Source organism: Cyprinodon tularosa, unplaced genomic scaffold, assembly GCF_016077235.1.
Source record: "Cyprinodon tularosa strain WSP-4 unplaced genomic scaffold, ASM1607723v1 ctg146, whole genome shotgun sequence".
Classification (NCBI taxonomy): Eukaryota; Metazoa; Chordata; class Actinopteri; order Cyprinodontiformes; family Cyprinodontidae; genus Cyprinodon; species Cyprinodon tularosa.
In genome coordinates, this window is record NW_024038287.1 from 930,378 (window position 1) to 946,222 (window position 15,845).

Consider the following 15,845-nt stretch of genomic DNA (forward strand, 5'->3'; position numbering starts at 1 on the left):
TTAACATGAGTCATGTGTTGAGCAACCAAACATGGGAAAGAAGAACTGACTTGGAATTCTGATCACTTCTCCTTGGGGTCTTACAGAGGATGTGGTTTGGTTGGGTCATTAGAAAATTATTTAATGAACTTTGTACACTAAAGGCTCTTTGCAGGGCTGTACACTTTCAATCCATCAATTTACATCATTCCTGTTCTTCACCAATTACTCAGCTAGATTTATTGAAGTGTTCACGGAATTGAACAGAGCACCAAATTTGGTACATACCATGCAGCAAAAGCCTGCAATCTCAATTGTTGAATTGAAGAGGGAAGTGAGACACTTTGCAAAAGGAACAAGACTATTTACATTTAAAATAAGAAAAAATCAATTGCATTGTCTTATTTCAAGTGCATAGTACCTAATTATCTTATTCTATGAGTAAAACTGCTGATTCCATTGACAAATAATCTTATTTACCTGCTAAAATTAAGCGTAAATACACTTAATTTAAGACATCATAACTTATTTCTAGGTTGTTTTTGCAGTGCAAAAAAAAACGACCTAGAACAAACTTATATTTTTACAAATATCAGAGACCATCAGACATCAGACATACAAACACCATCAGAGACAGAACACATCGTTTACCCTTCAACAAGCATAATTATAGAAAATAAATACCAACCAAAAAGCTACTAGAGCAAAACAATAACAGTCAAAGAAGTAATGTAAATTAAAAAATGAGAAACAGAGTTGTAAACAATACATATTAAAGGAAAATAGTTCAATCTGACATTTTTACACCACATTTAAAGATGCATGTCTGAAGGCTTGATGTTTAATTATTAACATTAGATGGCACAAATCAATAGGGGTGAGTAATTAACTGCATTTGCAATATAATCACAATAAAAAACAAAATACAAAATTTTTAAATCGCAGAGGCCCTCAGTTTTACTCATATTGCATTTAACAGGAGTATCACACTAAGTTTCTCACCGCAGCCTTTTAGGTGATGGTGAATATATAAAATAGCTTTGCTACCACACAGAAAGAGAGACATTTGCAGCAAGCATGCAGATCCTTGCATGCAAGTAGAAGTACACACAAAAGTTGTAAAGTCCTGGAAAAATGGACTCTAGATTGTGGTTGGTGCCAAGGAAAATCAAAATAAATTCACAAGATTTGTTGAAAATAATCACAATTTTAACTTTTGGAAAATTTGATCATCCTTAAGCATCAGTAATGTTCCACAAAAAGTTTAAAATCTGACACACGTCAAACTTTTAAACTTATAATCTGTCCTCTGGAAAATCAGTTATAGAAAAACAATTATGTAAAAAAATTTTCAAACTGAAGTTTGCTTGTTGTTTACAATAGCTCCAGTATTTTCCTACAACAGTTTGAACTCAGGTGCAACTGTGCATGCGTTCTTGTCTTCACTTTTTATTTGAAACCTGAATTACTGCTTAGTTCTCAGGAAAAACATTTTAAGCAGTGGGGAAAAAGAAAAAAAAAAGATTATTGGAATAATAACAAACTGTCAATCACCACAAGCTAAGACTCTTCATAGACCACAGCCTAGAAAAATAATTAAAAGTAATCTTATCTTGATGCGTGCAAGTTAAGAATTTCCATTTTGAGCGGAAGCATCATCATATGCAAGTATGTCTAAGGAATTCTAAGAAAAAAACTATAGCCAAGATCAATATCAATCAGCCAAGTTAAACATGTCTGAGCTGTAATTAGGCTCAAACATTGCAAACTCCTTAGGGCAAAATATGATAGTGATTTTTATGAAGACTACAGCAGTATTGTTAATATCTTTTACTATGGTGGTGAAGATTCTCAGTCACCCAGCTCAAAGTATTTCAAAAAGGTGAAAAAACAAACCACTGGACTTTGTTTCCAACTTTGAAGACATTCCGCTTTCCATCCAGGAAGCTTTTTCATTCAAAATACATATTGATTTCAATTTTGAATCTTCACCAGCGTCTTTTACTGTAAATTCCAACACAATACAACTGTACATTCAAAAACAGCTTAGTGCAATTGAAGACATTGATGAACCAGGCTTGCAGGTGTCTACAATCCTTTTTTGATATTTTTGCTGACTTTGTTCTATTTTTTCAGGGATGCAGTGACTGAGCACTTTCCTTAAAATATGCTTGCTTTTAGTGACCTCAACAAAGACATGTTTGTTTTTAAGGCCAATGCTGGTTCCAATTATTTTGACTGGTCCAAAATATGTGCAGCAGATTTTTATGAAAAAAAAAAAAAAAAGAGAGGCTATGGACATTTTAACACGTGACCCGAAGCAAAAGCTTTTTTTTTATTTTGGCTTACTTAGTTAGTGTGGTAGCTTTAGGAGTGTATGGGAACATGTATACAGGTTTAGGGGTTAGGGTTAGTTACGGGATGGATTAGTAGAAAGTTTTTATTTACAGTTCTTCTATCACAATCTGTTGTGTAACAACAAATGATGTGAGGGGTACCCCCGTCACATCGTTATCTTACGTGTAGAGCTCTTGCATCAATATTTGACGAGTTGGGATTGAAACTATATTACTTTAGTGTACGTAGACTACTGACATTGAAGAACATAATAAAAGTCTGTCTCTTCCTTTCACCATTTTATTACTAAATCCAACAAAGTATCAGTGGTGAGATTTAAACACGGATTTTCAAAGAGGGTCTTGATTTGATCTGGTTGAACCTGAAATTTCTTGCCAAGAAGTAAAAGATAGTATAGAGGCAGAGGATTAATACAAACAAAGTGAGCAAACCCGGAACCTTCTTGCTGCAAGGCAGCAGTGCTACCCACAACGTCATTGGGTAGCCCCATATGTAGATCAGAACTTTTTAATTACAAAATCCAATGGGTTTTGCATTCTTAAATATTTTAGTGGAATACGTTTTTTAACTGTTTGTAACACCAGCCAGTATTAGAAAACTAATTACAGCTCAACTCTTTGTGTCAAATCTGAATACCTCACAGCTGAGTTGCCAACATGTCATAATTAACCTCCTGTCATTCTTTAGCGGAGAAGGATCTGGCATACATTGTATCTGTCTCTGCATAAATAGGGCTTATAAAATCCTTATTACCTTAGGCTGGAAACTTAAAAAAGAAGATGAACACACAAATAACACCTTATGTCATATACGGCTTTAGGAACAAGAAAAAAAATTTTTTTACATGTTAGTAAATGTGTGTCATTGCATGGACAGATGAGGTATTGGAAAGTTTTACAAAAGAGAGAGATTTTGATATTATTCTAAATGGAAGGCTACAAATCCGCGCACAAAGGGTTTGTCTCCACCGTGCCACGCCTAGACAAATTAGGAACAAATGGAGGAAATTCAGGCCCATTGTTAGCCCCAGGAAGTGTTCAACAGACAGATCCAGTCATAGTTGCAGCAGTAAAGGAGTCCCAGCAGGATGTTTAGGTAACTTCAAACGAGAAAGACGTCCCTTATTCGTTCTTTATTACTGAGTTTTGTGCTCCATAATCAGGAGAACTTAAAGAAAGAAGCCTGGAGTTTTCTAATATAATAAACACACTGATGCCTGTCATCAAACATTGGCTAAAAATGTTCTTTGATAAGTTAAATATTTAATTATTTAGCTGTCTGAGCACAATATAGCCTGTTTTGTCAAGGCTGTTTGGAAACAGCCTCCTGGTGCAGAACCCAATCTGAGTCAAATAAATGGCTTTACATTTCACTCTAAAATGGTTCATAAAGGGGTTCGTAACTGAATAAGGTGAGCACAAACCACCCCACCACCCCCAACCACCAGAAACACCACACACACGATGTCCTTGATAAGGAGGCAGCTCAAACTGAACCAACATCCAATCACAGGTTGTCTGCTCTTCCCATGAAAGCAACACGTTTGGTTTACATCTCCACTTTGGTGCCACCTGTCTTAAGACATTGTTACAGAGCTTTTCTGAACCCAACAAACCATTGTGGCCACATAGTTTTAAGATAAAGGATGCTTTCTCACATACAAACAATACTGTATAAATCCCAGTTACTGTTAAAGTTTGTGACACCTAACTGAAGTTTGGAAAAAGTAAGATTTTTTTTTTTTTTTCTGAAGGATTCAATTTCTTTCATGTTTAAACATGTTTTTGGCAATTACTTAATCACATTTAGTTACTTTAACACAATTGTTTCATGTTAGCAGGGTAGGATATAAAAAAATTGTGTTAAAGTGACTAAGAGAGAGAGAGAGAGAGAGAGAGAGATTTACAGAAGAGCTATATCTTTAGCCTATATATTATCATCTTTTTTAATTTTTATATTTATTATCTTGTGTAGTTAGATGTATATATATATAAAACTGTAACTTGAGCGTGTAACAAAAGTAATTTCCCTCTGGGATTATTTAAGTATTTCTGATTCTGAAATATAATTAAGTAAATGCCAAAAACGGTAGCATAATTTTTGTCAGTGTATACTTAATAATAACTTTCTGAATTGATTCACAGCAATTGTTTATTCTCTATAAGTGCCATTTCTTTCTTCATATAACTTGATGCACCGGACCTGCGAACTAATAGCTTTAGAGGCAGAAAAGGTTTTTTCTTTTCCGTTTTGTTTTTACATTTTTTTTCCTATTGTTTGTTTGTTTGTTTTTTTACCCTACCTTGGCTTTGTTTGTGTGTATCAAAAAGTGACAGCGCGGAATGTCGTTGTTGTTTACTTATTTTTTAATTTTAGTTAGACGTTGTGGTAAAATACCACAAAGAAATTCCTCATGCGGAGGTTTATCAAGCGAACATTATTAAAGAGGAGAGTCAGAGGCAATAACGAAAAAGAAACCTCCCACACCTTTCGTTTTTCTTTTCTTTTTTAATTGTGATGTGGAATGACAGTCAGTACATTATCGGGAAAGGACGTGAATTCCACGCCACGCCCAGGTAGTCACACCTGGAATGGAGGGAGCAGCATCTTTCCACCTACCTGTTCGGCCGCTCCCACATCAGGAGGCTTATAAAGTCCATCATCCGAGCTGCCTCAGCATCGGTTCTCCCACACCGCCTCAGAGACGCTCTCCAGACCCGCAGCAGCAGCAGCAGCATCATCAGCAGCCATGAGCTCCACGCGCTCCGGAATATCATCCATGTCCCTCTACTCCATGTCCACCGGCGTTAGAGCCTCTCGCGGCACCAGCGTGTACGGAGGGGCCGGAGGCAGGAATGTCCGCGTTTCTTACGCTTCCAACGACCTGGGCTCCGGCTTTGACCTGACGCAGGCGCTCGGGAGCGGAGACAACTTCTCTATATCCAAAAGTGAAAAGGCGACGATGCAGAACCTGAATGACCGCCTGGCCTCCTACCTGGCGAAGGTGCGCACGCTGGAGTCCGCCAACACAAAGCTGGAGCTTCAGATCAAGGAATGGTATGAGAAGCAGACCCCCACCGTCAGGGACTACAGCAAGTACGATGCGATCATCACGGACCTGCGCAAAAAGGTAAACTTTGAAACATGTAACTGTAATGGCTATTATTAATATTAATAGTTATTAATCCTTTCTGTTTGTGAAGGATTTTGTTTTAGATAAAAGATTACATTTAGACAGGGCCGGATTCAAGACCATATGGGCCCCTGGGCTGGAGTCAGCTCTGTGCCCTCCCCACACAATTTCCCTTTGCTCATGCAAATTACAGCAGAATCTTACCCTTATATTAATTTCAAGGTTTTTAAGTCTTTTTTTTTTTTTTTTTACATGGATCTGTTAAATCCTATTTAAGCATCAATTGTAAACTTGTACCATTTATGGAAGTAGATTTCATCCTAATATCACATATAAAAACATGGGCTGAAAGTCTGCTGTTGGAGATTGGGTATCGAACAAATTAAAAATATGTATCCTCTGGTAGGGCTTCTGTATTTTTCCTTTTTATTATTATTATTAACGATGACATTTGTGGAAAATCTTTATTTTTTAAATGTGGTTCTCACCAGAATGAAGCCTGATTATGTAACACCCCACATGACCCAAAATCTTCCCACCAGCATCATCCAAGTGTGAAGTTTTTTTTAAGAAAATCAGGACCAGCTTGTATTTATTCACATGTTTGAGCTTGAAGCAACTTAAATGGAGGAATTTGGCTCTGTGCGACTCTTTATAGAATAACAGGAAGTCAGATTACCGATGCACTTCAATGACAATGTGAAGTAAACATTTCCAGCGCTCTGATCAACCTTCTTCAGATGAAGCAACCGCTAACGCACCTGCATGTTGGTGTTTTGCAGATAAACGATGCTACCCTTGATAATGCTAGGCTGATGCTGCAGATCGATAATGCCAAGCTGGCAGCAGAGGACTTCAGAATGAAGTGAGTGGAAAAAAATGTGTTATTTTGCTAAAGAGATCTAAGTATTAAAAAGATGACGTCAATTATTCACACAGCTGAGTCAGGTTATTTGGATGTTTTCAAAGACCTGTAGCGGTCAGTAAAGAAAGGAAACCAGTGGAACCAGTCTGGTTGTACTTTTCTTTGTTTGTTTATTGATGCCTTTAAGAGGGCGCAGCAATGAAAAACATCTCTCTTCACAGGTATGAGAACGAGATGGCACTGCACCAGTCGGTTGAGTCAGACATTGCCGGGCTGCGCAGAGTTCTGGATGAGTTGACCATGACTCGGTCCGACCTGGAGATGCAGGTGGAGGGCTTAAAGGAGGAGCTGATCTTTATGAAGAAGAACCACGAGGAGGTGAGGCAATAGAGAACAGAACTGCTGTGATCAATGATGAAGCATATGTAATTAAGGATTCTTTAGTCATAAAAAATGTCATTAGCCCGAGCACTTTCCCTGCTATCACATGAAGTGGACTTTTGATAATTCTCCCTATAATCCCAAAAGTACAATTGATGATTTATATATTTCTGTGACATCTAACTTTCCAACAAGGGTGACTTTTTTTCCCTTAAAAGTCTGCTGTATCAAACCCTACACCTGCATACTGCCCTCTGGTGGAAGATTTAACTTTCGGGAAAAGGCATTCTTCCTGAATTTTTCTTACAAAAAACTACACAGAAATGTTTTTTTTATGTAGAATTCCCAATGTAAAAACTACAACTCTTCTACTACCTTTATTTATATTTCCATTACAAAATTTGAGTTAATGTAAAAAAAGCAATATCTCCCCCCTCAAACAATCCCACATTTTAAAAGTTGAAATCAATTACTAAGAACCGAGACACGCACTCAGTTGATTGTCATAAGTGTTTTAGGCAAAGCAGGGAAACATATAATTACCTGAAACTATTTTGCATAAACTGGTATAGCTCTGCCAAGAGATTTAATCGTTTTCTTCCACAAACAAAACTGGTCTAGACCGAGCGATGAGCTAAAACTTCCATGTAACTCTGTAAAGATGCCAGGAGTGAGCTTAGCAGGCTGCCAAGAATGATGACTCATGCAAGATTGTCTGATAATAGCAAGTCTCACATTATTGTTGCTGATGAGGCTTTTTTTTTAAAGTTAGTCTTTGACTGAAAGGATGTTCACTGCACCTCTAAACTCAGACCTTCTCTAAAAGCCACTTCCCTCTTGGATTTGGTTTTCTGGATTTTTAAACATGTTTTCCTGTTTGCAGGAAATTGCAGCCCTGCGTAGCCATGTCTCCACCAGCTCTGTGAACGTGGAGGTTGATGCCAAGCGAGGTGAGGACCTGTCTGTTGTCCTTGAAGAGATGCGGAGTGAGTATGAGGGAATTGTCGAGAAAAACCGCCGTGAGATGGAAGCGTGGTACAAAGTCAAGGTGAGGGAAATTGGAATTAAAATGACTAGCTCCTTATTCACTTTATGCTCATTTTTGAAGAAAGGTGTGGAGAATTCAGGACAATTTTCATGTCTATCTTGAAACCTTTTAAGTTTGAAGAGCTGAACAAGACCATGGCATCCAGTACAGAGACTCTACAGACATCCAGAAGCGAGATCAACGAGCTAAAGAGGAAGCTGCAGAGTTTGCAGATTGAGCTTCAGTCTGAACACAGCCTGGTAATGGTCTACACCATTGACACATAACATGAACATTCCAATAGGCAATCATTTAACCCATCTGTCGCCATTAATAACTGCCACTGGCAGAAATATCTAAAAATAAGCAATTAGCCCTCAGAGAGCCACAAAGTAAGCTTTGTTTTTTTTGGTCTCCTGTGCAGAAAGGTGCCCTGGAAGGTCAGCTGTATGAGACAGAGACACGTTTCAGCCAGCAGCTGAGCGACCACCAGCGCATAGTGAACAGCCTGGAGGAAGAGCTCAGTAGAATGAGAACGGACATTGAGCGGCAGTCCTCAGAATACCAGATTCTGCTGGACATTAAAACCAGGCTGGAGCTGGAGATCGCCGAGTACAGAAGACTGCTGGATGGAGAGGACGTGAAGTAAGAACAAGTTTAACCCAGAGATGAGAAATCTTTGCAACATTCTGTAGCATGGGACACAAATTCGAGCTGCTTTTTTCACATAATGGTGTAAAGACGAATAATAGATTATGATTAATGATTTCAATAACATGTCTATATTGATAGTAAATAAAAATTTCCTTCTAGGAAAACTGCAATTGTGGAGGTGAGGGAGGTTAAGAAAGAAGTGAAGGTGGAAGAACGTAAGTTTGTTTCAATCCTGCATATCTAAACGCTTTATGGCATTATTATTGTTGTACTTGTGTTTTTTAGATAAGACGTTGCAAACAAATGTATAAGCTTTAATTGCTGTCAGGAATAACAGTTTAATATAAGATAGGATCAATATGGAAAACATCATTTACATTTTCTTTTTAAATGAAAAATTTTAGAAGACCCATTTGTAGCGAAGTTTGAACTTTCTGTCTGATTACCAACTAGTTACCAGGGAACATCTGTGTCTATATTGCAATTTTGTCATTTTATAGCTGCATGATTAGGAATTTATATCATAGCATGTTTATGGTATACGATAAAGAGGGATTTTCTTAAATTTGAATATTTTCCCACAGATAAACCAGTCATCACCAAGAGGACAAAGATTGTGGTTGAGGAGCTTGTGGACGGAAAGGTTGTGTCCCGTACTGAAGATGTGGACTTGGCGGTCGTCAGCGAGTAAACTGAGCCTAAAAAAAACAAACCAAAAAATGGTTATTTTTGCACATAAGCCTACAAACCACTCAGAAGCTATAAATATTTATCTTCCAGATTTTTTGTGTAGTTTAGATGTTTGGTCTTATTTTTTGTCAAAAAGTTATTTATTTTGATTTAGAGTCTGGAAAAAAATATGCAAAGCCAGTAAAATGTGTTTTAAAAAATAGATTACATTAGCAATTAACTATAAGCCAAAGCAGAAAAGAAAGAGAAGGTAGTCCACGTAAAGCACTCGCTGTAAGTAAAAAAAAAAGAAAAAGTCAACAGTACACTGGCAATTTAAAAGAAAAGTGCAAAAGAAAGAATTAAGTTTCGGTTAGATGTGGACATCAAATATGATCTACACCTCTGTGTTGGTTTTTTGTTTCTGTGGGGGCTGTCACTTTCAGTGTGAAAGGTCATGGAAAACATATTTTTATTAATGATTATTCTTTTCTGACATAAAAAAATACCTAAGGTGCTGTATGTATCAATTGTACACTCTCAAGTGAAACATTACCAAAATAATTGGTAACACTTTTTTTAATCTTAAATAGAAACCACTGTCCAGATTCCTGCTGGTGTTTAAGTGTTTCTGATAAACAGCTCTCACCACCTCTGGGAGAGTTGTATCTGTATCTTTCTAAGGAGTTGAGCCTTCATCTTGTTTACTTAAATTTCTAGATGTGAACGATAAATAAAAAGATGTTGGTTAAAAAAGGAATATTGTGTTTTTGTCTTATTGCAAACAAGCTACTCATTATTCCATAAGGGCCAACTTATCCACCCAAATAGTAAACACTGTATTGATAAATGGTAAGTAGCCTACTTCAAGTCACATGTTATTTTGGGTCAGTGTTTACTCCCTTAATTGGCCTCCTTCTATCACTGCCCTTAGCAAAAAAAGTAGTGTACTTGAAGTAGATTTTATTAAGAATACTTAAGTATAAGTTTAGAAAGTATACCGAACAGTGTACTTTTAGTGTACTTGAAGTATTACTAAAGTAATACTTCTTCAAACTAAATTGGGACATTTTTAAGTTAACTAAACAATAGTATTGTTAAGTATATGAAATTTTGTTTAGAATAAGTAAACTCTAAGTGCACTGCCTGGTTTGAAGTATGCAATTAGTGCACATTTAGTATACTTGAATAAACTACTTTTTGCTAAGGGGATAACAATGGTAATCTTTGTTAAATATATTTGCTTAATTTATATAGACAACCTCTAACTATTTTATGAAGGGATTTGCGACATTTTTAATCAACGACGTATCTTACTAAAAAGGATTATCTCATATGGTGGCTTCTAGCGATAAAGTGCAATGATGTCATATGTCCACTAGATGTCAGTATAGTCATTTTAGTATTTCCCCTCAGTAGTTTTAGACTGCAAACAAATGGATTGTCTAAATAAATAATTATTGAAAACTTGTATCCCCTAGAAGCATTTTTTTTCTCTATTGTTTTTTCTTTTTTTTTTGCTTGTCAAAACTTTCTTTATTACAGTCTTTGATAAAACTACTTTAAAAAGACATCCAGTGATATATATAGCACACATACACACAGAGACGTATATATTACATATTATCATCTGAAGTTGTTGATTTAATTTAACTGGTTTGATAACTTTAAGTAACAAATTCATCTCCAAATAGCTTGGTCCCTCCTTATATTTTCGGTTCGTTTTCGCTGGAATGTCCCAGTGGCTTGCCGTAGAGAACTCCGTTGCCCCCGTTGCCTTGGTTACAGCGTTCTAAAGAAGTTGTCTTCACTACCGGCGCAATAAAGGAAGTGTTGAAAGCAAACCAATCGGGGAAAACATGGCTTCCTGTCAGGCTCCTGAGTTCCCCGCCGTCCTGGTGGCTCTGGAGCACCTGGAGGAGCTGAACAGGAGGCTCAGACAGGACGAACTCCCCTTCTCAGCTGAATGCAGCGGCCACCTAACCGCCATGGCGGCTGCTGTATCCGAGCTGGACGCCTCTAGGCGAGCTGCCCGTGAGCACCTGGAAGTGGAAACCACAAAAAGCAGCAATATTAGGCTCCAGATCAAAAACATGTCAGATCGTATGAGTGAAGACATCATGGCAGACAGAGCAGCAGTCCGGGCATCCAACGCCGAGGAGATGGAGCAGCTGCGCAGAGACCTCGCTACTTCTTCCCAAATCCAAAAGGAGTCTGAGAAGAAACTGCAGGAGCTGTTAGAACAAGACAAAGTGCTTCAATTAAAGAGAGATGAGGTGAAGGGTATGCATGAGGTGGCCATTGCCACTCTGAATGATCAAATGAGCCTCAGATATAGCAGACAGCAGGGCCTGGAGCAGAAGCTTGAGCAGATAGAGGAGCTGAGGTCCTCCACTGCTGCTGCTAAGCAGGAGAAAGCATCCGTCCTGCAAAATATGGCTCTGGCAAGGAGTGCTTTCTCTGAGGAACAAGAGAACTGGTGCAGAAAGGTGGAGGGGATCGAAGGAGAGATTAGGCAGCAGAGAAATGTAATTAGTAGGATCAGACGGGAGTTAGAAGAGGTTAATGGGAGGAAAGATGAAACAGACAGCTGTCTAAAGGAGTTCAGCGTTCAGATGGTGCAACTGGAGAGCAACCTGGAAAGATTGAAGGCATCCAGGTCCTACTGTGAGCATCAACTACAGGAAGAAGCCAGTCGGTTTCAAGAACTGGGCCGACAGATGGAGATGCTGCAGAAGGAGCGTGACGAGTTAGAGGATGCTCTCAGCCTCAAGGTCCAAAAGCTCCGAGAGCAAATCAGAGCAGTAGAAGTTAAACTACAGGAGGGTCAATCTTCTGGACTGCTCCTCAAAGACCGTTTGGACCAGATCAGTAAAGTATTCAGGTGCCGGATTGAAAAAGAAAAGGAGGTCCGGGCTGATTATCTATGTGTCTCTCTCCAGCTAGAGCGCTCTGGTTTGCAGCTGGAGGAGCGTATCACCTCTAATATCAGACACAGCAGTGAGATCATGGAGATGGAGAGGCAGATCCAAGAGCTCCAGGAAGACGGCAAGATTAAGAGGCGTGTGTTCGAGTCCAGGATGGAGGAACTGCACAATGATCTGGATGCGGTGAAGTCTGACATCGGCCATATTAAAGAGGAAATCAAGGAGGCCAGTGTTCTCCTGAAGGAGGAAAAGATAAGGCAGGAGGAGTATGAGATGAGAATGACCTCTGATATCTGCAACACCAGGGAGAGGTATGAGAAGCTGCTGAAGGAGGAGGCGACCCTTCTTCAGCTGCACCCTCAAAGTGCAGAGCCTGACTTTTTCATTGAGCTGAGGGCTCAAAATGACAAGGAGCTGAAAGAGATCCAGAACATCCACCAGGAGGAGGTGGAGCAGATCGCTGCAGAGACTGAGAAGATCTATAGGAGCATAGAAGAGAAGCAGAAGGAGCAGGATGAGCGGGAAAAGATGCTGGAACAGGTTGAGGCAAAGTGGAGCAAAGTGAAAAAAAGGCATGACGAACTGAGTGATCTCAACACTGAGCTGAACCGGAGGAGATCCGAGCTGCAGTTGTCCATCCAGGACACAGAGGAGCAAACTAGAATCCTGCTGAAGCCAAGGGATAACATGAAGGCTGAACTGGAGGATCTGCTAGAGTCCTTCACAGACATGCTGAGCTACCAGAACAGAGAGCTTAGAGCCGTGGAGGAGAGCATCTATAAACACAAAGTGATGCTGGAGCAGGTCAAAACCCAGAACAGCAGAATCCATCTTTGTTCCAGGCAGCTGGTAGAGGATCTCAGTACCTGCAGGCAGGAGACAGAAAGGTACCAAGAGGAGGTCCAGGAGTTCAACCTTAAGGCAAAAGCCTTGCTACAAGAATTAGAGGGAGCATGGAAACGAGACGTATCTATAATTAAAGACGGCGAGAGGAGTGATGACGTCCTGTTGGTGTCTATGAATTCACTGCTGAACCAGCTGAAGAACAGGAACCAGCAGCTGATGAGTGTCGGCACACTCCTTCACCAGGTGATGGTGGAGTTTAGCAGACGGCTGGGAGATAAGGCAGGAGACAGGCAGCATGAATAAAAGTATCAATCAGAAATAAAACATCAATTAATTTAGGATTTGAATAATTGTTAACTGGTGTATACAGACTGGTGTTTTTTAAGTCTAATTCGCATGAAAAAATATTGATCTTTCTACATTTATCTAAATTCCTATTTAAGCCTTCACTGTAAACACGTGCAATGAATGGAAGTAGGTTTCATCTTAATGTCATGAAACAAATAGAAATGTTTGGTGAAAGTCTGCTGTTGTTATATGTATTTGACATTGGAGATTGGGTATCAAACAAATAAAGTATTCTCCCATTAGGTGACATGTCTAAACATGACATCTGTTTAAATAGCAACCCGCTCAGAGAAGTAATTAAGCCAAAAGTGTATAAAATATATTTATATACATTTTAAAAAACCTTTGTTTGTGAATATTCTTCATCAAGAACTCTTCAAGTGGCAGCCAGCAAAATACTGCAGCAAATGCATCTGGCAGTAAGCTAACGCTTGTGTAAAAACTGGTTCTGCGAACTTGCCGATGACTCCAAGCTATTTTGTAAATGGTGTCCCGAAGACAATAAATTTGGTTTAGGAGTGGCAATCACAAAGCCCTGATCTCAGTCCCATGGAGCTGACAAGGATGACCCACAAACCTGACTCAGTTACGTCTGTCAGGAGGAACGGACTCTTTGGAAGTTGTAGATATGTTAAAAAAAAAAGAATCAGTTCTGACCTAAAACAGAAACAAATTCAATCAAAAGGAATTTAAATAATCACGATCATTTTTGTTATTATATTTATTAAATAGTAGGACATATTCATTTAGTAAAAATAACTGATTGGATTATACCAGCTTCAAACTAAAATGTTCTGTAATATTTTACCTTATCTATATCACTGTATTTAAAAATGTGGTTGTATGTTATGGGATTTCAATGAAGTTTTCTTTAATTTTCTTAGGTGATTTTAGTTGTCAGTGACATACAATAAATTTAAGTGTGTTATAAGGAGAAAATAAATTTCACTATTAGATCATCTTCCCAATTAGGCTAATAAAGAAAGAAAAAGGAAGAATTTAGGAGTGTTAAAATAAAGCTGTAAAAATGGCTAATCAGGTGACTTGTGTGAAAAAGATCACTGAATCTTTTACAAATATTTTTAAGTTTCACAAATTTAGCCTGAAAAGATTTTTGACTCCTTGGCCTTTGTCTATATGTTATTGCTGGCAAAAAGTAACATATCACACTTTTAAAAATCAGGAAATAAATCAAAGAAGACAAAAAAAAAAAAGAAAAAAAAACATTTTTATATAAAAAAAAAGTCCTTTCCAAGAGCTCAGCAACATGAACGCCCTAAAGTCATTCAGTAAAATTAAATAACCAACAAGATCTGAAGGTATAGGCAAATATATTAATGGTTTTAGCCCCTTATACAAAACATATTCTCATCAATATGTTCTAGGAGAGCTAAATGTCATCCGTGGACATACATCTGCCTGAAATTATGTATTTTGGGGAAAGACTGAATAAAATGCTCTCTGTTAAGAAGATCCTGCAGCTCTCAGGAGGTCTTTAAAAGCACGCTTCTGCATCTTTCGGTGCTTTTTTGTTTCTTAGTCACGACCTGAATGATGACAAAATCCTGCACCATGGGAAGCTGACGCCACCGGAACAATCAGCCTCTCGGTGACGTCGACTGACGGAAACAACAGCAGCAGTCCGGTTTGATGCCATCTGCTGGACAGACGCAGCCTCACTCTCGGATAATTACGTCATATGCTGGGTTCAGTTTGGTGAAGCGAGCAGGTCTGGATCTGAATGCGAAGCAGCGCGGTCTTAGAGCTAAATAAGAAATATGACACCAAGATATTATGATAATAGTTTTGTGCACTTCAAGGTTAAATCTGGTTTAGTGTGGTTCTAATGAAGTGGACCAAATCTAAGAAATGAATGTGGTTTCCAGTCACACAACAGAAAAGGAATGAAAGCACCAAGTCAAATAAATTGCTTGAACTGATAACAGGTGATTTATTTAAGTTTAACCAACTGAACATATTTAGTTTATGAATTGTAAAATTGACCCATTGTAAAAAAAAAAAAAAAAAAAAAAAAGGTTGGTTAACCTAATTCAATTACGTGTTTTCAAATGAAGCACTTTTTAGACTGCTCAGGCTTATTCTCTAGATAAACCTCTTCATCTTCATACAACAGTTCATCTAGTGTGATTGCATACCCTGACTCTCCTAAAGAAAAAACAATACAGACAACAAAAACTCCCCACAGCCAGGATGGTCTCAGCACAGGTTTTGTGTCTTGCTTCCCCATACCAGTGAAAAAATGTCCTACCACTAAAACTCTGAAAAAAGTTCGCATTTCCAAAAGCTTGCAAGACTTAAAGTCGTATTCAGTCGTACTTCTGTGTATAATTCAGTGCAGTGTCACTTATAAATAAATCTAATCCATTGCTATACAACTACATTTAATAGAAATGCTAAGGTTTTTTTTTTAAAGCTACACAATACTAAGAAAGTTTTATTATGAGGGGGTCACTTTCTGCGGCCAAATTCTATACATTTTATCATGATATTTTATAAAAGTTGAAGAGAAGTATATTAGCTGCAGCTGTCCATGGTGCTGAATCGCTTCTTCTTTTTTTTAACCGGCTGTTATATTTCTTGAAATTGGACCAATAAAGCGGTAGAAAGTATCGCGAGAAGAGGCAAGAAATGTTAGAT

The 15,845-nt window shown here is 38.3% G+C and overlaps 3 protein-coding genes across 5 annotated transcripts in view; 2 read left to right on the forward strand and 1 right to left on the reverse strand.

The window, feature by feature from the left end:
* krt222 (keratin 222) overlaps nt 1–5,466 on the reverse strand; it is a 49,861-nt gene extending 44,395 nt beyond the window's left edge. For 2 of the 3 annotated variants that reach the window (XM_038278991.1, XM_038278990.1), the window contains exon 1: nt 4,957–5,466. The gene's annotated coding sequence lies outside the window, so the exon portion shown is untranslated. The remainder of the gene's footprint in view (nt 1–4,956) is intronic. The other variant, XM_038278995.1, reaches the window with a different exon arrangement.
* On the forward strand, nt 4,999–9,413 carry krt97 (keratin 97). The gene is made up of 8 exons (XM_038278997.1): nt 4,999–5,467; nt 6,253–6,335; nt 6,557–6,713; nt 7,600–7,764; nt 7,878–8,003; nt 8,168–8,388; nt 8,557–8,612; nt 8,982–9,413. Exons 1-8 carry the CDS (start codon nt 5,087–5,089, stop codon nt 9,086–9,088), a joined length of 1,296 nt encoding a protein of 431 aa, XP_038134925.1. The 5' UTR covers nt 4,999–5,086; the 3' UTR covers nt 9,089–9,413.
* A 1,426-nt stretch (nt 9,414–10,839) lies between these two features.
* On the forward strand, nt 10,840–13,196 carry LOC119779361 (trichohyalin-like). The gene has a single exon (XM_038278986.1). It carries the CDS (start codon nt 10,926–10,928, stop codon nt 13,140–13,142), a length of 2,217 nt encoding a protein of 738 aa, XP_038134914.1. The 5' UTR covers nt 10,840–10,925; the 3' UTR covers nt 13,143–13,196.
* The last annotated feature ends 2,649 nt before the right edge of the window (nt 13,197–15,845 follow it).